This window comes from Calonectris borealis, chromosome 3 (genome assembly GCF_964195595.1).
Source record: "Calonectris borealis chromosome 3, bCalBor7.hap1.2, whole genome shotgun sequence".
NCBI classification, from domain to species: Eukaryota; Metazoa; Chordata; class Aves; order Procellariiformes; family Procellariidae; genus Calonectris; species Calonectris borealis.
In genome coordinates, this window is record NC_134314.1 from 127,230,467 (window position 1) to 127,256,646 (window position 26,180).

Genomic DNA, 26,180 nt, shown 5'->3' on the forward strand with positions numbered 1-26,180 from the left:
ACAAGGCAGGCATCTCAGTGAAGCAACAGCTTCCAGGACTCTTCCAGGACACATTTTTTATTGTTGTTGTTGTTACTATCTGCACATTGAATAGCATAAAGCAAACAAGCCCCGAGTAATAATGATGAGTGCCAATCAGAAATATGATACCTGGGTTTGTCAGAAAAATAAATTCTTAAGCCAAGATTAAAATTACTTGGATGTGTTTGTTTTTAAAAAAATCAATGACTGACTAAACAAAATAAGACCACTGTTGTTTTAAGCTTTAAGATTAAAATTACTTGGGTGGTTTCTCTACTGTGCGGTAAGTGTTGAATGCCTGTAGCTGCTGTTGCACACCAACTAGCGAGTTTGCAAATTTGCGATTGTTGAGGATGATAATGGTTTGCTCAATCCACTCAAGAAGGTCGGAGGCCAGCGATTCGTATTTTTCAATCATTTTCTCCGTTTCAATGGCATTGTCAAGCACCTGCAACAAGCAGCACAACATAACATCAATAACAAGGGCAGTGCTCTTCAGTCATTTAAATCCAACGAGCTACATAAAAGAAGCTGTTGAGAGACTTGACTTATGAATCAGACCACTCACTCCTGAGCGCCACAGGGGCTGGGATCTCTGAGGAATGAGGGCTTTGCATTTTTCAGCAGTGAATTCCCATGATCCCACAGCAATAGAGGGGCAGAGCTGAGACTGACAAAAGGATTCATGTTCAGTCTGCCAGCTGAAAAGATGGGGGCAGTTTCGCCAAAGGGCAGAGAATGACTGCACAGTTTTTAAATGAGGGACTTTTCTGGGCTCCAGAAGAGACAGAGGACCCAGAGGGTGAGGAGCAGTTAATGAGAAAGGAAAAGCAGCAATGATGCAAAGTTAACAAGCAAAAATAAAACACCGGCCAGATGTTTTCTAATACGAGTCAGCTGGAAATTAACTATCCCTCACAGTCATATGGGAATATTTAACATTCAAAATACATTCAAAAGCAAAACTGAAAACTACCATACAGTGGACTTTTAAAAAACTAACACCCAAGAGGAAAACAAAAAAATCAAATATTTGAAGTGCTTTATAACAATTTACAGTTTGAACTTGCAAACCTTTCCAATACGTTTTCCTTCAACAGCTAAAGCTTTCATCTTGGAGAAGTAGTGGTAATATGTCACCACATAGGTGATGATTGACTTTTCATCAGGATGATCAACACTGATATCTGCAAACCAAACAAGAGTTGTCTTAGCATACTGAGGGCGCATGGGTTAAAACAACAAAGCTAATAATGCAACAAGGATGCATTTAAGAGTCAGAGAGATGGGTTCAGTGGCAGTTCAGCTCCTAAGATTTATGTCCTAATCGGAAACAAATTCAGCAGCTTTGGACTGGTTCTGCATTACTTGGTGGTGTACAGCTTTGAACTCTATCACTGCGAAGTGCTCCTTTATCTCGTTGTCTTGGTGTGGACTGTGGTTAAAGCACGTGTCTGTGGGCTAGGGCCTTTGGAGTCAGGCTCCAGACTTCGCCACAGCTTGTGCACGGCCAAATAACTTCTCTAGCGTCTGTGTGAGTTGACAGAACTACTGTTAATTGAGAACTTCGATGCTGTATCAGTATTTGGAGAGAGGAATTCAAATCTAATTGTATGTCTGTCCAGGCAAATCTGAGAGATACAGGTGGAAAACAAATTATTTCCTTTCCTGCAGCAATTCTGAGGCACTGGAAAATAAGCAAGAAGAAACTCGCCCAAACACACAGCCTCTATTCGCCCTGTGACAAGAAAGTTGCTTGTCCTAGCATTGCGAGCACACCTTCCAATACGCATGAGCATGCACACTTTCATGAAAGCACAGGCTAAAACTCACTGACAGTCTGCGAAAGAAGCTGCTAACTATTTCCTGAAATCCACATCACTCATCTTCCAGCTCTCAGAAAGTGTTTCTCAGAGCAGATCAGAAGGATGCCTCTAACTGGAATGATTTTATGTATGCATGGCCAGTCCCGTGGTCTTGTCAGATGGGGAAAATAAACACAGGATTAAGGGCTCTTGTGCTACCGCTGCTCAGTCCTCTGCAGGAGACATCTTGCATTCTCTCCTTCCCTCTCTGGTTGTATCACCAGATGAGCCAGCAGCATCCAGCTTCTCTTTAACACGAAAAGCTATCACAAAGCTGTGCCCTGCAACAAGGAGGGGTGCGAGAAAAGAGCCTACAAAGAGCTGTGAAGTGCTGAAACTGCAGGAATTCTTACCCTCGGGGTCCAGGAGCTTAGTAAGACCAAGGTGTTGCTCTGCAAGGTTAAAAGCATTCTGCAGATTGTAGTGTGCATTTGATTTCTTCAGCTTGTCAAAATCAATCAGATCAGGCCTAGACAGGATGGAAAATTCTTTAGATTTCCCAAAGCACAGTGCAGCCACCCTCAAACGAACAAATGAACTAAAATCTGCAATCCTCAGAAAACCTGGCCCCTCAAGCTGCCAAGGTTTTGCTTGCCCAGTAGCCCTGTGCATTTCAACGGCAGTATTAAAGGATTGAGGCAACGCCTAGCACGTGCCATGGCAGAACCTAGCCCACGGCAAAAAATGGAAGATAGTTTACCAGGGATAAAGGTGACCTGGAAAAGAAAGGAACAAAGTTGTGGTCACACAGTCTCTCCTCACGTCCATCTAAGTGTGCAAGCCGTCCCGATAACTTCACCTGAGCGTGCCAACGAGCAGCATCCCCAGCCATCTCAAAGTCTAGCACCAGATTCTGCCATCCCTGCGCAGGGATTTCTCTCCACCCGAGGCTGCTCTTGTGTGTCGTGTTCCCCTCCCGCCCCCGAATTCTAGGCGATCAGACCCGATGATCGGTTACTCAATGAGGCACAAAAACTTTTCTTCCCACCTGGTCAGTCACAAACCAAAACAATCACGTGCATCATTTATTCTCTTGAAACCAAACGCAACCTGTTTTGACTTGTCATGTGAGAAGCTGTTGCCCAGATGAGCTCACAGTGACCGCAAGAGCTGTAAAGCTCTAAAGCAAGGCAAGTTGCTGTAAAACTCTCAGCAATTCTTCAACTTTCTCCTCTCCACAGATTTTAAAATCAAGCTGCAAGGTAACTGCAAAACCCAGTGCATGCTGCAACAGTCCAAGCTTTCAAAATCCATAAAGACATTTACCCACACATACCTGTGCTTATGTATTAGTGCATTGAAAGCCATCCCGTCCCTCCAGCTCGTTGTAAAGTTGTGAATGTTGACGTTGGGGTAACTGACAGAACAAAAACCAAAGAGAGCGCAGTCAATACAGCATCCCCGCTGCAGCTCTGCACACTCCGTCGCCAAAAGCTGGTTGCAGGAGTGACACGTTTATTGTACACCTAAGGGTGGGATATTACCACCCCACGATGGACAATCTGTCATCATGACTGTTCTCTAATCGGAGACTGACACTAGAGGTAAGGGCACCTCGTTTACTCTTGTAAACCCCGCAGAATTGATATGCGTTCCAGAGAAAGACTCTAAATGAACTTCGAAGTAATCACTTGAAGCTACAATTTTGTTACTTGCTGCCCAACCTGCAGCCTGTGAGGTTTCAAATCCCTGCAAGTCTAAGGCCTGCTCCTCATTTAGCTGCTGGCAAAGAAATATTTTCAGGTACTCAAAATACCAAGTTCAAGAGAAGAGCAGGAACAGAGGGGAGTAAAACCTGATGGCTGCAGGTGTCACAGGAGCAGCGATACATTAAGTTTTCCTTGAAATTGTCTGCTGTCCTTGAAATTGATGCTGAAGGGCATCTTCAAGGACTGACCCTAGTCACTGTCTGACTTTTAAACAAAGCACATACGATAGCCACCTTTGTGCCCCATGGGCACACAGATGCAAAATTAATTTGTTGGTCATCTGGGTATTCTGCAAGTCTCCAAAAATTTCAGGCTGCTCACAAACCACTTTCATAAGAGTTCTTGGAAGGAGAAGATGAAGTACCACTAGAATAATGCTGAAGTGCCCCAGGTCATCGCAGGGACATCCAAGTTTCACGGGGGAAACATACTGAATCTCTACAAATGGATATTTAATTATGCAAGAAGGTTACTGTCAGAGAAAGACATTTTGGAAAGATTTCCATACATATGGAAAGAGGGAAAAGTTGGTGGCAAACATCTGAAGCATCATTATTTCTTCAGAACAGCGTGACAAAGATTACTATATATTCATGAACTATCAGATTGGTATGTTCATCACACAGCATTAACATAATAAATTCAGAATTTTCAGACTTGTAAACATCAGTTCACTTCTCTTGTTTGAATCCACTTAAGGAGAGATATGTGTTTGCCCGTTTAAAATTATTTCAATGAAAACTCAAAATGCTGTAAGAGCTTTAGAGATAATCACTTAATCCACACTCACCCAGCTGTCTTCATCTGGCACCACAAAAGCAAAGCATCTTTAGCAGATTTCTTCTCCTTGTTGTCCTCAGTTTCAACACTGATATCTTGGATCTAAAATTAACATAGAAGTTTTAAAAATTTCTCTGAGAAAACACATTGTTTGTCTTTTTCGAAAAGATGAAAGGAATTATGTCAGAATACAAGTAACAAAGGAAATCTACAATGCCAGGCAGGGTGGAAGTAGGTGAATGCTTTTCCTCATTTAAGAGCGCTCATGTCAAAAGAAGGCTTCATCTGCCCTTGTTTTACTGGAGGATTACTCTTTGTTTAGTCCATCGACAAAACAGTTTAAATTTCATGAGAAAATTTATTTCCAACTGTCACGGCAAACCCTGCCCTATACAGCATTATGGTTTCACCCTGCGAGGTGGAGCCGAGGGGGTGCAGCACGTAGGGGTCCTCGAGAGGGGATCCACAGGCAAAAGCTAACCAGGAGTTTCACAGGAGCAAACAACTTCGGAACTTCAAGCTTAGAGGAAACAGTGTTTGCCCTTAGCAGCATCACAACTGTATATTCCAGATTCTAGGCTGTTATCCAGTTTTTAAAAAGAGGAAAAAGAAAAAAAGGTGGAAAAAAAAGGAAAACACTTTTTACTTTATATGGACAAATATATCTGATTTTATGGATATAGTTCACTGCTTTTTAAAAAGAGTATTGTAGCTTCAGCAAAGTTCCACTGCTGTCACTGAAAGCCAGGCAGACACTTCCATGTTAGAAAAACACTGAGCAACACCAAAATTAAGAGAATGTTAAATTTGTTGAATATTTATTACTATGTTGTTTATTATAAATTATATATTTATTACATAAATTTATCATCCTTTCCGCAAAAAGACTTTCCAGCCTTTTTTAACTGAGGGCAAAGACCAATGTGCAACTCGCCGGAAAACAAGAAACCTCAGCCTTTAGCTGGGACACTAAAACAATTCTTGTGGGCACCCTTAATCCGCTTCAGTGCAAAGTCAGCCAGGTTAATGATAATCACCACCGAGGTGAAGAGCAGCTGAGGGTAGCATTTCCCCCTAGGTCTGCAAGAATGTACAGGTCTATGACTGGAACTTCGTATTTATTAGTAATTTAGAAATAAAACCATATGACTCTCCACACAGGAAACTCCCATTGGCTGCCACTACAGATCAGCAGCACCATCAAGACTAATTTATCCTCTCCGCTTAGCTCTGGAGCATGTCCTGCCAGATGCTAAGCACTTTTCACTCCCAGCGTCTCGGAGGGCCTGGGAGCACTCCACTCTTAAAAAGCACAATGAAGTACATCACAAACAAGTGTGGAAAACTCAAACGTGTGTATATCGGTGTATGTATACATCTCTACCTGGAATCTCAGAATAATGGTCCAAATAAGGCCAAGTGTCAGCCTGTGATTCCCATCCACAATATCATGAGATCCCATGTTTTCTAAGTGCACTCTTTGCTCTTTCAGGAACTGGAGGGCTTTATCAACATTCTCCAGGCAATGGATGCGCATCCTTCCCTTAGTTGGTTTAGGCTAGAAGGTAAAAGGGAGAAGAAAAACATGTATTACTGTAGATGGAAGGAAAAAAACAAAGTGCTTGTTAACTCTTCCGTCCAGGCAGGTGAGTCACCATGTTGTGCACTCCCAGCCAGCAACACTCTGTGCTTTTGTTCTTCAAATTCAATGGACAAAACCGCTCCTTGCATCTTACAGCGCATTTACACAAGGATAATGGTAGCACGTGTCAAACCCGTGGTGGAAATGCCAGCGTCCTAGACCTGAGCCGCACACACTGGGCACCCATTTCACATCTGCCTTTCAAACTATTTTGCCTGCTTTCTTCCTTCATTCTTTCTGTCCAGTGTACTCATTCATTAGCTAGAAGATAAATTATTTTGTTAAGTTCATGCCACACCTGTTACATTTTCCCAAGATGCTTTTTTTCTCCAGTACAAGTTCTTCCACACTCAAAAAGAAGATTCTGCAAAGATAAAGGTATGAAACAAACTGATAACTGGCATACACACACAATAGAAGGAATAGGTAATGAATGCTCCAGAGAGTATCTGTAAATACAGATACACACTCTTCAAAAAGGCAGCTCAGATTTGGACTGTAAGCTACTCAGTAAAACTCCTCAGGAAAGAGATGTCATTGCTTTCTTGCATCCTACTTTCAGGTGAAGTAGGATAAATAGTATGGAAATAACAGAAGACATTTATTCCAAACAATTTCTTCATAGGAAAAGAAAATAAAAACAATAATAAAAAAATCAGCCACACCAATGTAACACAATTTTGCGAAGGCCCAGTGCAAATGAAAAAAGCCATGGATATATTAACAGCATGTAGAAGTCTGCTGTAAAACTGAATAAAATTAAAGCAACTTTGTTCTGCAGGTAAGGATTACAGCTGAATAGCCTGTTCAGTGCTCACCGAGATGTCACCAAATGTACTCAGCCAAACTACTAATTGACGTAATTTCCTTGTTTTCTGCAGTGAACGTAATTAACTGGCCATGGAAATAGCTCAGGCAAAATCCTCGCCTCAGACTGCCATTCAAGGGGAAAAGTTTCAGCCGGAGCCATATTACGGTCCCTAGAAACAGCAGCCTGTGTAAGTGTGTCATAAAGATGAAACGCTTGCTAGAAAGGTGCCCTTCAGGACATGTAAACCCCCAAGGTCATTAGTTTCACTTCAGCTTTCAGTTAGCACGGTTCTCCTCCAGAGGCCGGGTGACGATGCAGAGAAAGTCAACCCACAACTCCTAGCAAGGGCGAAAATTTCCAGGAACCTGACACTGCTTTTGGGTATAGAAGTCCCTCCGAAGAGGCACAAATTGCATGTACACCCTATGCACATACCATACGCCCCAAATGCTGCCAGTATAGGCTGAAGAGCCACAGCGTGAGTGAGGTTACGTGGTTGGCTGAAACCAACTGGAGACCCCTCGCTATCAGCAGGGACGATCCCGGATCCATCCTTTTGCTGGTACCATCAGTCACCCAGGAGCACGACAAGCTGGACCACAGGTTTAATTTAATCTTGCAAAATACAGGTAGGAAGGCTGTTCCCAGGGCGGGAGAGGGAGCGCCCAGCTGCGGGGGAAGGCGGAGGCGAGGCTGCGCCCGGCAGCTGCCCGGCTCCAGCCCACTGCCACACCTGAGAGCCCGAGATCGGCTCCTACAAGGTGTGCTCCCTTTTACGATGATCCTCCCAAAGCCCAGGAAGGACACTGCGACAGCAGCCATTTCTAAGCAGCAGGGGCAGACCTGACTCTGTCCCCCTGCCTTAACGCAGCCCTTCTCACTTACCTAAGCAGTAACTGCACTGCCTCTAATGCCTCAAGTTATTGAGCAGAAAATGGTTTTAAAAGCTCTTTTTCTGCTTTCGGAAGCAACAGCACCAAGGTGACAGAGTTAATGCCATTCACGATAGATGTTTTATTTAGTCCCTGAGACCGCCTGCTCCCACCCACACACCGTACGACGACATACTCTCCAATTAAGAATCCGAGAAATGTAACCTTCACGTTATTGGCAGGATTTTTTGTCTCGCAAACCCAATGACTGCACGTGAAGCAGCAGAGCACACACAGTAAACCTGAACAGGACACTGCTCCCTGTGGAGGGGGAGCAGGCTGACATGTTTTTCTAGTGCTCCACACTAGGTGCACTTTTCTGGCTCAGAAATTCCCCGTTGGGACTGTAACAGTTTATTAGCAGTGTAACCAGGGCAGTTCAAACTATGACTTATTAATGGTCCGAAAAGACACTTCAAATTTCTGCATAGATGACAACGACAGCATCACCTGGCCAAAAAAAATGCTGGGCCAGAACAGAAGGTTCATTCTTCTGTCCCTCCGCACCGGCAGGCCATACGGTTTATAACCTACTGTTCTGCCACAAGCAGAGGAAGAGGCGTCCGAGCCTGGATTGTACAAGGTGTGGCTGCGCTTGCCACGCTCTCCTGCACAGCCTCAAGATGAGACATAGCGAAACGCAACTTTCATCTTCACTGGGCTAGCACAGATCCAGAATTAGCCAGAGAGAAAGAAAGCACACTGAATGCATCGTTTATTGTATTTACCTAAACGCAGAGTCTTCACACGCACATCAAAAACATTCCCTTTTCCAACAGAAAACGTGACAGAACTCACTACAGAGAATCTGCTTAAACAGTTTGACCTTTGAGCATCCAGGAATTGTAAGGAATTTACTAATCCTTTATATAGTTATGGAAGAAACTGAGCTAAATGCTTCATTTTATGCTGAAAACAATTCTCAGCTTTATTTTTCTGTTTGGGAGAAGATGGTTAACAGTGTGTGCAAACAAAATCAAAACTGTCTTCTCATACTGGCTGGATTCTTTTCTGCCTTGCTCAGTGAGACTATTCCATGCTATCACTTTCTTTCCAAATACTGTGCTGTACAGAGGACCTTATGCAGTAAGGTCTAGACTAAACACTAGGATTAGGAATCAAGCCGAGCAAAGACAGGGAAGTGTAGATGTTGCCCTTATTGGACGCTCCCGTTTTGAGTTTCTCCAATACACCTTCAGGACTCTGGGTTTTCATCATCAAAAATCACAACAGCTTTTGAAAAATGCAGGGTTTGTGCAGATGAGGCTGGAGGCCTTACAGAGGGCAAAGAGCAGTCCTGCTTCCCTGACTAGTATCCTAAATCCCAGACTCTGCTCCACAGGCATATTTCTCCAGCTCCAGAATCTGAATCCCAGTTTCAAAAGCGAGAAAACAATTCCTGTTTGTTCTACCGCTTCAGTAAACACACCATATTAAAATAATTATCTAGGCTAGTTTCTGCGTTTGGTTATTGCTTTCTTTACCACTTGATGTTTCTCGTCTTGATTTTAAGCTTTCTGCGTAAGATACTGCCTTTAGATTTCTGCTTGCGTGTCATGGAGATGTCAGAACCTAACCAATACCAGCTAAAATAAATTCCAAAAGGCTGGAGAACATCAGCAAGTGGATACTACGTGCCAATCCTCCTGGAATATTTCTGGCGTGTGTAATTGTCTCAAGGTTTAGTGCACTGCATTATCTGTATTCTTGTTTGCAGAGGAAGGTGTGGTGGAATGTACTGTTCAAACAGAGACTGCTGTCCTCCATCCTGAGATAACGAAGCTACAAAAGGAATTTGTGGTGGTGCAGGCAGCTGCCAATGCGATACCCAAACGATGATGCAAGTGCAGATCCAGCATTCTCACCGGGTGGCTCCTGCGCCCTCCCCACCCCAGCAGCTGCGTAAGCTCTGTTTGCATTTTTCAAAACCTGGAGTGAAAAATGTGAATGAATCACGCAGCAAGAGTCACACGACTGGCCTGAGCTTCACCACTGCTATTTGACACTGAAAGTCAAATCTTGGCAGGCAGATATGAAGATTTAAACAGAGGTGGCACGGTTGCTGTCTGAATCCTCGAATAATGGGGCATGCTGGCCTCAGTTATTCCTGTATGAATAACATCTGCTACCTGCAGCGAACACGTCAAACTTAATACCTCACTGAGGTAAATGATTTGGCATAGAGAGAAACATGTTTTGAGCAAACTGGAGTTGACAAACATTGAGATTAGTTACCTCCACCCACACAATGCCTTCATCCACAGAGGGTACTTCTATGCACGTCCGAGTTTCCTTACCCTCACAGATGCATTTAGAAAGCTCCCTCTCTTGCCTTACTGTACAGATACTGTGGGCCATATGTTCAATTCCTTAACCAGAGTCTTAAGCCATGGAGCTTCCATTAATAGGCGTGCTTGATGACAAGCGATTACACAGTCGCATCCTCATGTAGCCTTAGGTCTTAGCTAAAGACCCGTATTTCTTTGAAAAGATTGCTTTAAATTAGGTAGTTAAGAGCATATCCATCATTTAAGGAACTGAAGGAAGAACTGATACCCAGCCATTCCCTCACACCCGGTTTTCCTGTCACGCAGCAGCATTTTTCACTACAGGGATTTTCTTACCACTCCCTTGTGCTGGTACCAAGGGGGCTCTCTCCGCATACCCAAAGAAAGAATTTGCCCCATTTATTTGAATTCATTTTAGATATCCCTCTAACCAAAAAAATCCAAGCCCTATCTATCCTAGTAAAACCAAGCACACCCAGGAGCATTCCTGAGCGGCGGGGTGCAATTAACACCACGGCTAAAACTGCTGCAATGCTTCCCAGGCTGGACTTGGCCCTCTCCAGCCAGCTGTCCTCCACAAGCCCCCAGCACGCCCCAGGGAAGGGAGCAGGGATGTTCCAGGCCTCGGGCCGGCAGGCAGCCTGCACGCACCCACCTGCATCCGGCGGCTGTGTTTACTAGCACAGAAACGGGCCAGCTGGCCGCAGTGCCCGGGAACGTTTCTCAGCACATCTAATTCACCGTTACCGAGACGGTCTAAGGGGCTGGAGAACATTTAGTGCTCTGCGCCTGTCAGATTCAGGAGCAGGGAGTATGCTGCTGGAAGCACTCAGCATCTCACCAGCAAGGAACCTTTGAAGGAGACTTCCTTTGATTCCTACCGAAACCAATAGGAAGATATTTTAATGATGTCTGGATCCAGCTGAAGCAATAGACTACTTCTTTTTTCTTTAATACGTAAAAAGACATTTGCAGTGCTGAACCCTCAGTACTCAGTTTTGCTGTACTTCGGTTGAGCCAAGGATTCACCAACAAACCACCCCAAACCAAAACAAGAAACCCACAATGAATATTAATAAACACTTACAAGTCTCTCTCCTGAAAGAACTTCCAGAAGTTTGATGAGCATCCTTCCATCGCGAAGGTCAGTGTACAAATCCGTAATTCTGCATGATACGCGTGCCAAGTGGGAATTTACCCATTTTGTGAAAGTCTTCTTCTGAACTGCCTCCCGTTCATCTGTTAGGAAAACAACACAATGTTACTCAAAATAAATCACAGTTCACATACCTACATGAAAATGTGATGTTCAAACACGTCTAATATTAAATGAAAGGTTTGGCCTGTCTTCTTAGCACAATCATTGAAGAAATTGGGACTTTTCACTGAAAATCCACTTTTCTTCCTATTTTATGACATTTTCTAATGTCTGTGGGAATTTTACCGAGTTACTATCTATGGAATAAATCTGAATTATAGATTGCAGACTTGCTGCTCAGCTAAGCAGCTTTCTTAAGGTGTAAAGAGGTCTGTTGTAGAGCTACAATGTAAAAGCCCCTTTGGACTGACCAAACTGTGCAGTAATTTGATCAAGAGTTATCTTCCACCACTGGAAGAACAGGCCAACTTCTGCTCTCAAATATGCACACAAATTCACAACAGACCCCCTGAAATACCAGCAGTCACTTGGGATTAAGATAGGTATAAAAGAGAGCAGAGACCAAAGCTTCCCATTTACTTTTTTCCCTTCTCATTACAATATTTATTTGCAGATTCAACATTTGTAACCGTATTTACACAACGTCAAGATGGAACTTTTCCATAACTGCAAGTTTGAAGTAGACTTGCATTTATTTGAAGCCATAGAAAAGCAGGTTCTTTCCACCTTCCCTTCCCGGAGTCTTTGACAACTGTTTATATACAAAAACACTGGCCACAAGAGCTCTCTTAATGCACAGGCTCACTACAGTCCACGTTAATTCAGAAACTCCTAAACAGCTATCTGCCAAGCCGAGAACTCTCAGTCAGAAAATATTATACATCTTTGTGATTAAATTCTGTTGCCAAGGGCTTTGGATGAAGCCCCTCCTTGCTAGCAAAAAGTCATTTCACTGAGCTGGGAACAACTACAGACCAAATTTGTCAGAACACAGGTGCTCAAACTTGGACTCCAAAGTCCATAATCAGACATACGAATGAAAGCGGTCTCCTTTTCCAAGCAGCTGAGCATCTAAGCCTCCCATCAGTCTCTTTAAAGTAGGTGGCACGTTCAGAAACAGGACATGAAGACTGGTAAATCCTAAACCAAAACGCAACATGTCCAGCTCTGAAAACTCCGAGTATGTTGGTTGTTTGAAACACAGAAAACGTTAATGACGGTGCAGATCAATGCAGAGTTTGTATCTGACTACCCAGGGTTTCAGTGGATGCTGTCCTTCAAACGGAAGGACGTGCCCCCTTCCTGGCAGCGCAGCAGGGTGGGGGCATGATCCCAGCACGTGCGTAGCCAGCTACAGCCTCCGCACCCGCAGGGGACAGCAGGAAAAGCCTGATCTTGGTGACAAGGGATGATAAAGAAGTTGAGGCTGAAGAGGATAGGAAGCTGGGAAACTAGTAAAAGAAAAAAAGAGAGTAAGAAAAGAAATCGTATAGCAGAATGGTGATAAGGAGGAGGAATCTGACAGGAGCGGGAGAGCAGACCAGCGCTTCAGCGGCGGTTTGCCCAATTACATAAACCCCACCCTAAGATTTCAGTTCCTCCCATGTATTTCTGAATTTATTCTTGCTACCCATGTGGTAGGATGCGACCAAAGCTAATGCACCGAGACTGTCCCATTTTTAGCAGCTTTTACCTACCTATAAGGTGTGAACTTAAAAAATGGGTCTTGGAAAGATGTAAAAGGTGGGGTTTGTGATAAAACAGCAATATGCTTTCAATGACTTGACAGTTTGCGTTACTCGTCTGCCCTCGCTCTCTATGAAGCAGAGGATTGCTAAGACAGAGGAAGCAAACAGGAAACTTGCAGTAACTGCGGCTTGCTTTCCAGTGCACCGAGGAGCCAACCGCAGTTTCTCAAAAGCGGCGGCGCGTGCCCCCCAACCCTCTGCCCCCTCTCTGCCCCCACTGCGTGACGCACGCGCCCTTCACCGCCAGAAGATCACAGGGGCAGCAGCACGAGGCTCCACAGTGCAGCGTTAACGAGCACTGTGCGAACAGGACGGCCAGTTCGTTGGAAAGCCCAAACCTTGTCGCAGCAAGCCAATACTAGAAAAATAAATATTGCCTTTGCAGTCAAAAGCTGCAGCGTCTCCTAACCGTGTTGCAATTTGTACCAGTGGTGCAACAACATAGTTTGTTCAATCTTAGACCAAAGAAGAAAAAACCCAACGCATCTGACTAGTGGAAATAGTTGTCTATCCACGTAATGATTTAAAAATAGCATCTACTAACTTTAAATATATATTTTATGAACTATTTATAGCAAGTTCCTGGGAATGCTGTATCTGCATATCTGCTTGTCTAGTAATCCATGCTTTTAGTTGAAGTATTTCTTTGAAATGAGTCACAGAAGAAAAACCTTGCAATAGTTGGTGCTTTTTAAAGAAAATTCCCACAGAAATTACCACATCTCCCTTCACCAGCTTGAACAAGCCCCAAAACAGCTCAGCAAGTTTGTTTATTTAATCACTGTAGTCTCTATACAGGAGCACAACATTCAGAGATCCCTGCGGTTACATTCATTCCAAAGAGAAATACGGATGTACAGGATCCTAAAAATAGAGTTGAAGATAGAAAATATTATGTAAACTAAAAAAGCTATCAAATATCATCATGAAGCCATCCATTAAAAAACCTTTGGTCAAAAGTTATGGTTATCAACAATCCTCCCAATTTGGGATCACAGTAAAAGTAATGGGTGAGAAAAGCACGTCCATGTGGTTCTAGTAAAAGAAGATGAAGGGTCAGGGCCTAATTTTGAACCGATTAAAAGACATGACATGGGAAATGCATTGATGGGGCAAGTCAGGTTGTGAAAAATTTGGTGCCGTTGTATTAATTGATACCAGTTTAGGATCATCTGCTGTTGAAAGCAAGTCAAAGGAAGCCAACAGATCAGCCAGCTCCAGGCAGCCCTTTCAGGAGGGGGAAGACGGGTCCCTCCTGCAGAAGGCACCGACGCGGCCCGGGGGTGACTCTCCCAAAAAGGCTTCCCCACCCTAGCACGGTTGGTGGCCCAAAAAGAGGACGTGCAAGTGCATTCTTCAGGCAGTAGGGATTCAGGGAAAAAACCCTGAGTAAGCTCCAGTGACCCCTTTTCTTCTGCGTTGCCTCCGCATTCTTAAGCACACCCAATTATCAGTGAGGGAGTGGATGGGAACGCAGCCTCCCCGTCTAGCTGGAGGCCCTCTGCGCTTTGGTAGCTGATGCTTGGTGCTGTTATGCGTGTTTTCTTTAGTCTAGTTCAAACACAGTTGCTGCCTCTCCCTCTCTGCCTTCCCGTTTCCTCTGTCTCGCTCTCTGTGGTCCTCCATTTCCTGTTTACGGCGAGAGGTTGAAGGGCTCGGTTGGTTTTTCTGGCCCCTCACCTCTGCACCCGCCCCGCGCTCCCTCCTCTCACCTGATCCCCACCCATCCTCTGCAGCGCCGTGCTCCTCCCTGCTCGCCCCGCTAGATAAAAATAGCGTGACCACAGCTGTGATGGTTTCGGCACTAACTCCACATGCTGAGCCTACTGTCGGCTCTTCGCGTGCGTCTGAGCAACTCCGTTGCTCTAGACTTTACCAGCTTTTCATTTTCTTCCCGCCTCTCCTCCTTTCCTCCGACGCACAGCAAGAACGGCCAAAAGCAGCGAGATCCCTGGCTGCCCGGGTGCAGCCTCCAGCCCCGTGGGAAAACCCTGCGGCACCGCGCGAGAGCCAGGTCCCACCTGCTCACTGCCAGCTTTTGGGGACAACCGGCAACTTATCTCAGAAAAATGCCACCGGAGAGAGACAGCAGCTCTTTCAGTCTCCTAATGGGCCGGTCACCCAGGAAGGCCACTCTTTATGGTGCGCTTGGCACGGGCGGAGCGCAGCTCTCTAATTCCCCGCTGACACTATTAGCGATCGAAACACCAGGAGGGAGAAGGCGCAGCCGTTCTTACCCCCGCATCGCTTAACTCCTGTTGTGCTCCCACAACATGGGAAAGCAAAACAAGCCCGTTTTGAAAGTTGCGTGGCTGGGCTTGGTCGTGTTAAAACCTCTCCCGATTATTTCTACATGGTGTTTCACAATGACTGCAGGTTTTTGCAACGCTTTTACCAACCCTTTCAAACTGATAAACTTTATTTTTCTGCTCTGGGGTTTCAGGTTAAAACATGCACAGAATTAAAACCAATGAATTTTGGTAATATGTTTCAGAGAAAGAAACATACATGCAGAAAAGTAGTACTTACAGCTCTGACAATTCGGCTAAGCACACAACTACAACCCTTTTAACACGCAGTGCTGTGTAAAAACCTACACGCTACGGGCCAGGAGCATCCATGAGTGATGACACCAGGGATTTAACATCAGCGATGGGCCCTGAAGCGCTATTTATGAATCTCATGTGATCGTTTTGACAAATGTCCTTCATACTTTCAAAAACACAGTTTTAGATTTTGAAGATTAATTAAAACTAGAGGATATGGGTGGAGCTCCAAGTGTCCTACAGCTTGTGAAAACATTTGTTTCCCAAGGGTAAATAGAAATGCACAACATGCAAAACATGCACAGCAGGAAAACGGAAGCCGCTCTAAGAGCAGTATTGATAATAGAGAATCCAACTTATCTTGAAGCAACACTGGGAAGGAAATTTCCTTTATACGGAAACCCCCATGACAATACTACTAGCATACAGCAGCTTGCAAACTCGAGCTCTGTGATTGTGATAAATCAAGGACTGAATTTGTTTAGGAGTTTAGTAAATAAACTGGAGTTTGTAGACTGAAATTCACATAAACTAGGGCTGGACGGGATCAAAAGCAGGCGTCTAGCCCCTTCCCTGCTTGAGAAGAGTCACTTCTTCCTCTACTAATTTGCTGAGAAAAAATCCTGGCAAAAACGTAGTCAACTTTCTGAAAGACCAGAGCCAGGAGTGTCAGTCGCTGAATCCCCAGTGCGGGACAGCGGGAGGGGGGTCGCAGACACCATCCTCCCTCCGTCACACGCTCAGCTCCGCTGAGTGAACTCAATAGGGCTATGCCAGAATAACGGAGAATTTGTCTTAATAACTGCCCTGGAAAATGCATGCTGCAGGAGTCGGCTGAGGGAAACGTGGGCCCCCACGACCCCTTTGCTGCTCCCACATGCCAGAAAGCGTTATCAGCCCCAGTCCCTTCGCACGACCGCAGCACTAACTGCTGCTGTGGCAAAGGTTACCTGTGAGCCGCCTGTTTTCTAAAAAGAGCTTGAAGACGATCTGCTCCCTTCCATACTGGTCAAACCACATTTTCAACAAACTGACCTTGAATCTGAATGGCAAATATGCTTGGCGCACACTGCTGCCAGCCCAGCGCAGGTAAAACAACTTTCAGTGTGCAACAGCTCCTGCCAGCCCCTGGACGGCAAAGGCCTCCGCGCCCCATCAGATAGGCACCGAAGGGGTGCTCTCAAAGGAGCTGAAATGCTACTGAAGGAAACAGAAATTAGAGCACAAAGGAAAGCTGAAAGGAGCACCGAGTGCCTAGGACTGCTGCCGGGCGCTCAGTGTGTACGCAGCCGCCCTGGGACAGCACAGCCTTCAGAGGCACCGAAACCCTCCCTGCCGAGCCCAGCCAGAGGGCAGATCGCTCTATGCATTACCCATGTTTGTGGATCCCTGTGACACCTCAAGCAAGGCAAATTAAGGATAAGTTTTAATCCCTAACTCCAAAACCTCTGTCTCCTGCAGTGTTACATCTTTTTTGATTTCCATGTTGAAAGTAATTTTTCCAGCTTAAAATTCTTACGTTTTTCACTATAGCAACACACGCAGCCAGTGTGCACCCTACACGAAGCATTGCTGAACACACTGACTCGGGGATCAGCTGAGCGTTGGTCCAGGCGCACCACTTTTGGTGATATCCAATATCCACAGCTTCCCAGAATTCCCCAGATCATAACCCAGGTTAACCGTGCACCGAGAAAACAGAGCTTCCTTTCACAGGACAACGTTCCCATTACTGTAGGTTTTCAGGGCGCAGGGCATCACTCTATGTTTTCTCATAGATGTGAGGATATGGAGTTAAATAGCCAGTAATATTCACAGTTTCAAAAATTCCAGCCGTGCTTGAAAGTTTTTAAATTGAGAAAGATGCCTGAGAGAATGGCAGATCAGCTGCTGGGACCAGAATGTGGTGATCAAACAAGATTTTATCAGGAAACAACATGAATGCATGTTCTGCAATAATCTTCACCATTTGTTGTAGTAACAGAAGACCAATACTGAACGTGAAATAATTCCAATATAGGTCTAACCTCTGTTGTTTCAGGCAGGCTTGAACAAAATAACTCCAGTGTACCGGGCCCCGAGGCCCGTACGCAGACCCCTCAGCGCATCTGACAGGACCAAGTAAGAGCTCCTTCGCTCAACCACCCCAGTAGCACCTTGAGAAAAGAACGCTGGTGGCTCCTGGTCCTTAAATTTCCTGTCCCAACCGAGGGCTGCATGCTCAGAGGAAGGTTGGGGACTACCAGCAGCCCTGGCCTGCGATCCATGCTGGGGAGGGAGGCTGAGGCTGGGTTTTGTGTGCTCCTGACAGCCTAGCAGGACCCCACCCCGGGGAGAGACCCTGGGCTGGGACCCTCTGTGGGGCTGCGTGGCAGCGCAAATCAGTCAACTAATGCAACACCAAATATAACCCAGAGGGGAAAAAAGCACCTCTGTGAACCTGTCCCAGATCAGCTGAGGAGAGAAACATCTGCTTGGATGAACACTCATAAAATGATGGCCTTTTCACATGGTCCCGGTACACGCTATATTAGTACATGCGGCAGTAAGAAGCCCAAAGAGAACAATGCATAAGCATGCACAGAGAGTCTAAATTAAAATACATTGGAATCGATCAACAGGGAAGAAAATGATGGAAGGAGGAAGGATCACCCAGTCAGGGGAGGACTGTTAGGTGTGTCTGTAGAGAAAAGGAAATAAAATTAGTTTCTCTTAACGTTCAAGTGTCCTATGACTATCTCCCCTTTAGTAGCAAGGCAATAAAACCGAACAGTGGATGCTGCTTTTTTCCAGCTGCAGATAACCGAGTCAGGACTGAAAACAGGAGCTGATAAAAATGGGGAAAAATGAGTTTAATGTAGAAGACAGAAGTCCATGACACACATGTGCAGAGGCAAACAACAACCTAGAATGAAACCTGCAGGAAGCCAAATTTACACACATCTCGTACAGGGAATGTGATACACATGGGTCCGATGCTTAGAAACAACAGGTGAACTCTAAAAAAAGGCATCTCCTTCATTTTTACTTGCAGACAGTTTAATCTTGCAGACAGTTTAACTGCAGCCAATGATTTTGAATGCAAGTAGGATGTATTTGTTATGGTTATTTTATGGCACAAAGTAATCTGCAGTGTGATTTCCCCATCAAAAATGGTGAGATTACGCCAAAGTTTTTACGTGCTCGAACATGACTTAGACAAGAACTTGAATGCAAACGTGAAAGATGACAAAGCAACGAGGTGATTTTGTTCATGCTGTGTTTAGCTGGTGATTTTCATTAGGAGCAAAATCCTTGCTGCTTTCCTGACTCTGCTACACAGAGGCTATTGTTCAGAAGTCAGGGGTGTGTTCAGCAATCCGTTGTCTTTTACTAGGAAGCACCGGCCAGCTTCTAAATCCTATTAAATATCTACCCTCCTCTACTAAGCATTACAGCATGTGACTACTTTCACAGCTGAAAATGCTCTGAAAAGAGAAAAGGGAAAGCTACACAATGCAGCATGTGGAAAAAACAATTCTGCTGCTTTCTCTCTTTGATGTCACTAAACCTCAGTCACACAATAAAATGATGCACAGAACAATGTCCGGTAGCCAGCCAAGCATTACAGGGTGTGGAAGGGCAGGTCCCTTCATTGTCTTTATTTTTACACAGAGTTTATAGCATTTTGGTGTCAGCAATACAAAAATAAACCTCCTGAAAGCCAGCTTCGGATTCATGCAGAAGAATGATTATGTTCATCTGCAAAAAGTTGCTGTAAAGTCTCCCACAGCAAATAAATGAACCATAAAAGTCATCCGGGTTTAACAGATTAAACTGGTAGAAGAACTCAGCCTTTTTTTTTTTTTTTAATTCAGAAGAGAGGATGACATATTTAAGCAGATTTAGAGAGAATATGTGCTTAGCTCTCCCTACGTTGGTGCAAGCTATGTGAACTGCTTGTTTAACTTCAGGAAAACTGGAACGCAAAATTGTGTAAGTATCTCCTGCATCGTGACCAGCTCCCTGCAATGGAAACACCGTGCCACACAGCCCATTTCATAAACATTAACCATTCAGCTTTCTTTGCTGGCACTCTAAGATACCAGCTGACTTCTTGTTTTTCCTCATGAAATGCAAAGCAGCTACAGAAATGCAACCCTTTTAGTGGATGATTAAAATGGTTTAACACTTCTAGGTGCTGCTCTTGGAAACACCTACACCCATCTTCAGCTTTAAACACCATCATCCGCCCTGGTTTCAATATAACCACTCAAATTATTGAAGTCCATTATGAGAAAAATGTTCAAGAGGATCAAGGCCTGATCTCCAAAATGGATTTGGAGAAAGATGTTACTGAACCGTTTTTACAGAAAAATAGCAAAAGTACGGTTGAATAAAGGAGTAACTTTATGGCCTAATGAGCGCGCAGTACAGAGTTCAAATGGACCTCCTTTTAAAAACAGCATGAAAAATACCTCAGTGTTGTCAGCACTTAACACAAAAGGACAGAAATGCCTTATGGCTGATTTGATGTCAGTGGTTTACACTTGTTGCCATTTTTTCCCTTTGCGTAAGAGACAAATCACTTCATTAAGAGGAGCATGGAAAAAGCATCGGCCTGTCCCAGGACACTGACTGTGAAATTCCCACAGAAGAACAATGAAAACCTGAGGTCACCGCACTATTTCAAGTACACACAATCTTGTGGGGTCTTTGCAGTTTCCTTTAAAAAACATTATAAGCATAATGCAGGGAAGTGCCAGGGTTTTTTGGAGGGCGGGCAGTGCTCTTATTTTCCATACTTGCCCAAACCACTGTCTGATTAGCAGTGTTAGCAAGGGTGAGAGCAAGGCTTGGCACAGGCAGAGAACATGCCAGGTACTTCACTACATAAGGTCCATGTTATTTCTCCCCGTGTTCAGTAAATGCAGCAGAATGACACAGTTTTTACAGTGGATTCCCACTTGTTTACAGGAGGAAAGACACGGGTAGGAAGGAGGAGGTTTGTTTTGGGTTTTTTTTTTATGATTTCTGTTGTTCTCTTTTCCTTTCAGCACTCCTCCCTCTTCTCTGCAGCTGCAGATAATGCAACAGTTCTCACACAAGACTACTAGCAATCTGCTTTTCTACAGTCCAACTACATGACCAGACTGGGAATCCTCCTTATCTAGGTACTTGGAAATAGGAAATCATAAATGTTAAGCAGAGATGAGTCAGTAAGGGATGGGCATCAGGACTCAGCAGTCACCGTGAAGACAGAAAAATGGATGCTGAAACCCACCTTTTACAGAGCAAACCCTGGCACCGCAGACAGAAGCTTCCAGCGGCACGCACCACCCTGGAGGAAGGAGACCTGCTCGTGGTGCAAGGCTGGATGTAGCCAAGCAAGGGAAATTCTGATGGGATATCAAGAAGAAAGCTGTCACCGTGAGGGTGTTCAGACATTAGATCCCCGACAGGCTGGGAGATCTCCATCCTTAGGGATATTCAAATCTCAACAGGACAAATCCCTAAGCAACCTGATCTAACATTGAAGTTGACCCTGCTTTGAGCAAGTGTGCTGGACCAAATAAACTCCTCTTCCAACCTAAAGTATTCTGTGATTCTATGAATTTTAGCAAGCTTAAACAAGAATAGGCCAGAAGACTGAACTGCTAGTATTCCTATGGAATCCCATCGAGGGATTTCAGAGGGCTGTGGGATCTTTTCTTTCATCTGTGGCACAAGCTGAGACATTACATGGAGAGAAAAGTCGAAGCTGTGGTATGTTTTGACCATGCTTCTTTAAAAACTCATTGCAATCAGAAAGAAGAATAGATGAAAGAAGTGCCAAACCTTTGTTGTTTCATGTTTAAATCTAATTTCACTTTAATGACAGAAAAGCATGAATAGAAAATAAATGCATTTAATCCTTTCAAAATATTAAATCTCGGTGCTAAGAGATGTTATCATTATAATTAATTGCTGTTAAATTATAATTTTCATTATCACAGGAATATTTTAAATGGAAGAACATGTATTTAAACAACCACTGCATTGATCAGGGACTAATAATAGCTGATTTCATAGCCTTGCTGAACAATGTGTTTAGTTCATCCAGTTTCCATGGTCACGCAATAACTTACTACTGTTAATTGCATGCTATATTGTAGAGTCAGACGCACTACGCGGTACTGACAGGTTGCCAAAGAAAAGCAGTAACACCACAGGTAAGCCAGGCCATGGCTCAGCAAGCCTGAGATCTAAGCTAAATCCCAAAGGTGAAAGCTGAATGAATAACCGCAATAAAAATATTGTAGATTACAATAAAAATTACTTGTGTAACTGAAGGAACCATGGTATTTATAACATGCAGTTATTTCTAAGAAGGGAGTTTTAAAAATGAATGAATTTTAATGAGATTTGAAACAAACTGCTAATAAGAAGCATTAGAGGAAAAATCCCTAATCTTCTCTGGCTCTAATCTGCAAACCCATCATGCAGAGCTCCAGCTGAAGCCCTGGAGTTGTCGTCTTTTGAGACTGGCAGAATTGATGCCTTCACCTGTCAGCTTGCTTAAGAAAACCGAAACCACAATGCAAACTTTACACACACATTCCAATCAGTCACTCTGTATATTAAAGTCCTTTTTTAAGAAATCCTTATGGTAATTAAAAATAATAATAAATCTTTCTTTCCATGCCATACCTGCTTTCTTGGGACTTCTGAGGTACAAACAAGTTGCACATACATTCTAATTCCTCACCTCAAAATTTTCCTGCTGGTCTGTTTGATTCCAATCCAAAGGTCATTTACTGATCTGCTTTTGTGGGACAATGTGGCATGTTTAAGCAAAATCATTTTAGCCTTTGGAGTTATGCAAGAGTGGGGAAAAAAGATACCTTTCCAGCACAGTATTTCCCGCCCATGTAAGAACTTTCAAAGCAGTACCAGAAAAAAAACCCTTTGTTTGAAACTCTCGAAGATCTCTCTGAGATTTAAAAGGTGACGCAAATTTGAAGGAATTAGCTGGGTAAAATTATACTTTGAACACCTTAAATGTGTATCTTCATCCAGAAACATCACTTGTTTTTCTAGTCTTAAAAGTAGACTTGTGAGTCGTACTGATTGTGCAATGCATTGACTACGCAAACTGAAAAGCTCTACATGGGTACAAAGGTGTGGTTTCTGTTGAAGTTATCCATGAGAGCTCCCAATAATTTACCTTCACTTACTTTCTTTGATTTTTAGCACACTGAGAAAATTAAGTGCCAAACATCATCAGCTCAGTATAATCAATATAAGAAGCACCCAAACACTCCTGATCAAAGTAATTTCACTGATGCCTCCTTAATCACGTTGCACGTGGGCTCTGTCTTCTGGGCTTTCCCCTCCCTCAAAATGTGACACAGTGGTTTTTTGTTTGTTTTTTCTTTTTTTTTTTTTAAAAACTATGAGATATGGCAATTAATAAAGGAAACGCAGAGCACAAAAACTTCTGAAAGCTAAGTATCTGATTAATGCTCTCAGTTGTCTGTTAATGTAATATTAATGTCATTAAAAATAATTCAGGTATTGGTTAAGCACAGAACTATTGCACATTTGCCTTCCATATGCGAACAGGCTCTTTGAACTGAGACGATCTGTGTGCTTATATCCATCTTACACACCTTTATAGCCAAATCATACAGATACACGTGTGTACACAGGCATGAAAATGCATTTATGACATCTTACACAGACTGTGTGTGTCTTATTTGTGTGTTCCTGAAGCCTGAGACATGACAACTCGCTGATTTTCAGGTCTCCAAACTTACGGGCACGTTTCAACCTAACTCAAATACACAAGATGCATAAGAAAAAGCTCCATGAATACACTTCTGAATATGAAGTCCACAGTGACCTGCAGCTGATGCCAAGGAAGTGTTTTTAAACTTGGCAACAGGAGCTAAACCAGAAGGGAGAGCTGACTTACGTAGCACAGAAAACAAAAGGCGTTCCGGCATTAGGTAGTTCACAAATGTACACTTGAAACCGCTAGGAACTGGTTGGGATCGGCCACGCTCACGGAGACTGGAAGAGAGGTAAAGGAGAGCCCCGTACCCAGCCCACTGAAACGGGTACGGCGGAGATCACACCACGCTGTCCAGTCATTTTAGTCATTCAGGAACAACAGGGGGAACAAGTCCCCTCTCAGCTGCTGTTTTATTTTGTGTTGCTACAACCGGCAGGTGCTGGTCCCAGTGCGGCTGTACCCAGCCTAGAGAGCAGCTCTCCTGGAGCCAGCGCGGAACTACGCTCCACCCCTTCGGAGGACACCGCTGCCAGGACGTGCTGCACAGCTAAAGATTTTATATATTAGGTGTCCTTAAGTGTTGTCTCTTCTCCAGGTCAACTTGCGGCTGCTTTTATTTAGAAAAAAAGCATCTGCAGTGAGGAACTGGCTGGAACACTGCTGGCCCCAGGCGCTGAGGATACATAAGCATCTTTCAAGTGGCACAGAGCATCATTAGCATCAACGTGCTGGCAAATACCAGCGCAACTCGCCTGTTAAGAGCAAATGTTCCAGGAAATACGAATTTATATCATGGGCATTTTATAACATACCCTATCAGGCATCATTATGAAGGTATTTATTTGGGGGGAGAGACAGAGAGAGGAGGACTTAATCATGTGAGCAGCAGCGGATTTACGGAAAAAATGTGCCGTAACTTCCACGTCTCGCTCTGAATTCCTTCCGTAAGGACTTAGGCAACAGCTATGAACAATCATGTCCAGATGCAACCAGCACATAACCTGCTATTAGAGGCGGATGCATTATCAGCGCACCCGTAGAAGCGACAGTGGCCAGAACGTCACCTAGGGAACGGTCAGGAAATTGTCTACGGGCATCGCCAATTTTCTAGAACGACTTCCTTGAGCTGGAAGTGAAACACACTTTCCTGTTACCAGGTGAGGCCATGAGGATGAAATGCAACTCGCACCGCCCAGGGTGAACGAAGCCTGTGATGACACAGAGAGGGAACGGGATGCAATTCACCTCTGAGAAAGCAAATACAGTCCCCACAGCCATAGCTAAAAGAGTTCCCGATACCCTTTCCTTCTGCTTTGGGCTCGAGATTAAAGCCTCGATCCAATTAGACTTCATCCACTTGGACGAAGAACCGACACGTACCCCGTGGCTTTTGTCAGCACCTCCAGCCCCAGCGTGCAGGGGTACAGCACAGCCCCCTTGGCACAGCGGGTGAGAGCGGGTGCACCCACTGGCGCTGTGGGTGCAGACACTGCCGTCCCAAGGAATTACTTTTATTTAGACAACTTGAGGCACTTAGCATTTAAAGGTAAGGTTAACCCAAATTATTGAACTCCCCAATGCATGAGAATAACAGAAAGGTCAGAAGTTCAGAACGCAACCAACATCTGATGTTTCTAGACACCTCCCCTATTTATTCAGAGCCTTACTTAATTGCCATTCCATAATGGCTATTACTCATTTTAAATTGCAATCAGAGTACAGTCACATCCGCAATTTCAGAGCAGTCTCTTTCATTATATTGCCAGACAATCTGGAAAAGCTGAAAAGAGGAACACACCCTGAAAAAAATGGCCGTTGCACTACCAGAGTAAATCTAGTTTCCCTGGAAATAACTGTGGAAAGATACTAAACTAGATGCAGAATTAATTATTACTCAAAGCAAACCATAGTTAGTTAACTACAGATGAGACAGCCATGTTTTCACTTTCTTTTTTTCCTGGAACCAAATCACAATCAGATCCTGTTTTCAAAAACTGGAAACACTGCCTGGACAAAATGAACACTAAGAATTCGACTTCTGGGTTTTTTGGAAGGGGAAGACTGAACCCAACATATGGTATCAGTGTGCAGCAGCTGAAACCGAAGAGGAATCGTTATTTGAGAAGAATGAAGGAGCAGGCCTGAATTTGAGAGACAAAATCCCACGAGCGAGTCCCTCAGCACTGTACTGTTGTGCGGTTTCATGGCCTTTAATGGGGCTGCCTTGCTTTAGATTGTCTGAGAAGTGGGCTCTGCACGTTGGCTGATTTTCTGAAGAGTTTGCCAAGTCATTAAGTTAAATTTAGGCATCTTTATTAAACCATAGGGTCTTTTTCCAAGAAAAATCTGAGCAGCCAGCATTTATTTTGTTCAGATAAACTCTTAAATCTCTTTATAACAATGCATTGTTTTGTTTAATCTTTGCAGGCATAAGGCCGCTCCTCGCTTGTGATTAGAGTGCTGTGGTAATACAGATGTTTTTTGTACCTTGCCACCACGTTTTCTTCACTGTCTGGTATGTAATTCTCTGGCTATTCTACCTGAAAACTCAGTTCTGATAGAACTAAATCAGACAAGAAAACTTCTAGAAACCAATCCCAAAACAATCCTCAGAAACATATGCCTCTCCATTTTGACAATATCCAAGGCAGAGATGTTTGCAGTCTCTCCAAGGGACACCAAATACGATTCCTGTGCAATGCCATTTGGGATGATACTTTTTCTGTTTGCTAACATAGGAACTATTCAAAACCTGCAAACAAGAAATCATATTTATGACCTCCTGCCCCCCCCAACAACCTTAATACAGTTTTACTAAAAACAGTGCAGGATTGTGCACTCTACCGATTACCTGTCAAACAGAAAACTGACCCTGTCCGGTGTAAGTTTGTCGTGTAGGTGTAACTGGGCCCGTGCTTTCCAG

The 26,180-nt window shown here is 44.0% G+C and overlaps 1 protein-coding gene across 4 annotated transcripts in view; it reads right to left on the minus strand.

Annotated features, from left to right (window-relative positions):
• SPTBN1 (spectrin beta, non-erythrocytic 1) overlaps nucleotides 1–26,180 on the minus strand; it is a 136,248-nt gene that overhangs the window by 43,672 nt on the left and 66,396 nt on the right. For all 4 annotated transcript variants that reach the window (XM_075147816.1, XM_075147815.1, XM_075147817.1 and 1 more), the window contains 7 exons: nucleotides 11,136–11,287; nucleotides 5,760–5,933; nucleotides 4,386–4,477; nucleotides 3,163–3,243; nucleotides 2,240–2,355; nucleotides 1,096–1,208; nucleotides 282–469 (listed from right to left, as the gene is read on the minus strand). In XM_075147816.1, coding sequence (XP_075003917.1) covers nucleotides 282–469; nucleotides 1,096–1,208; nucleotides 2,240–2,355; nucleotides 3,163–3,243; nucleotides 4,386–4,477; nucleotides 5,760–5,933; nucleotides 11,136–11,287 — 916 coding nt within the window. The remainder of the gene's footprint in view (nucleotides 1–281; nucleotides 470–1,095; nucleotides 1,209–2,239; nucleotides 2,356–3,162; nucleotides 3,244–4,385; nucleotides 4,478–5,759; nucleotides 5,934–11,135; nucleotides 11,288–26,180) is intronic.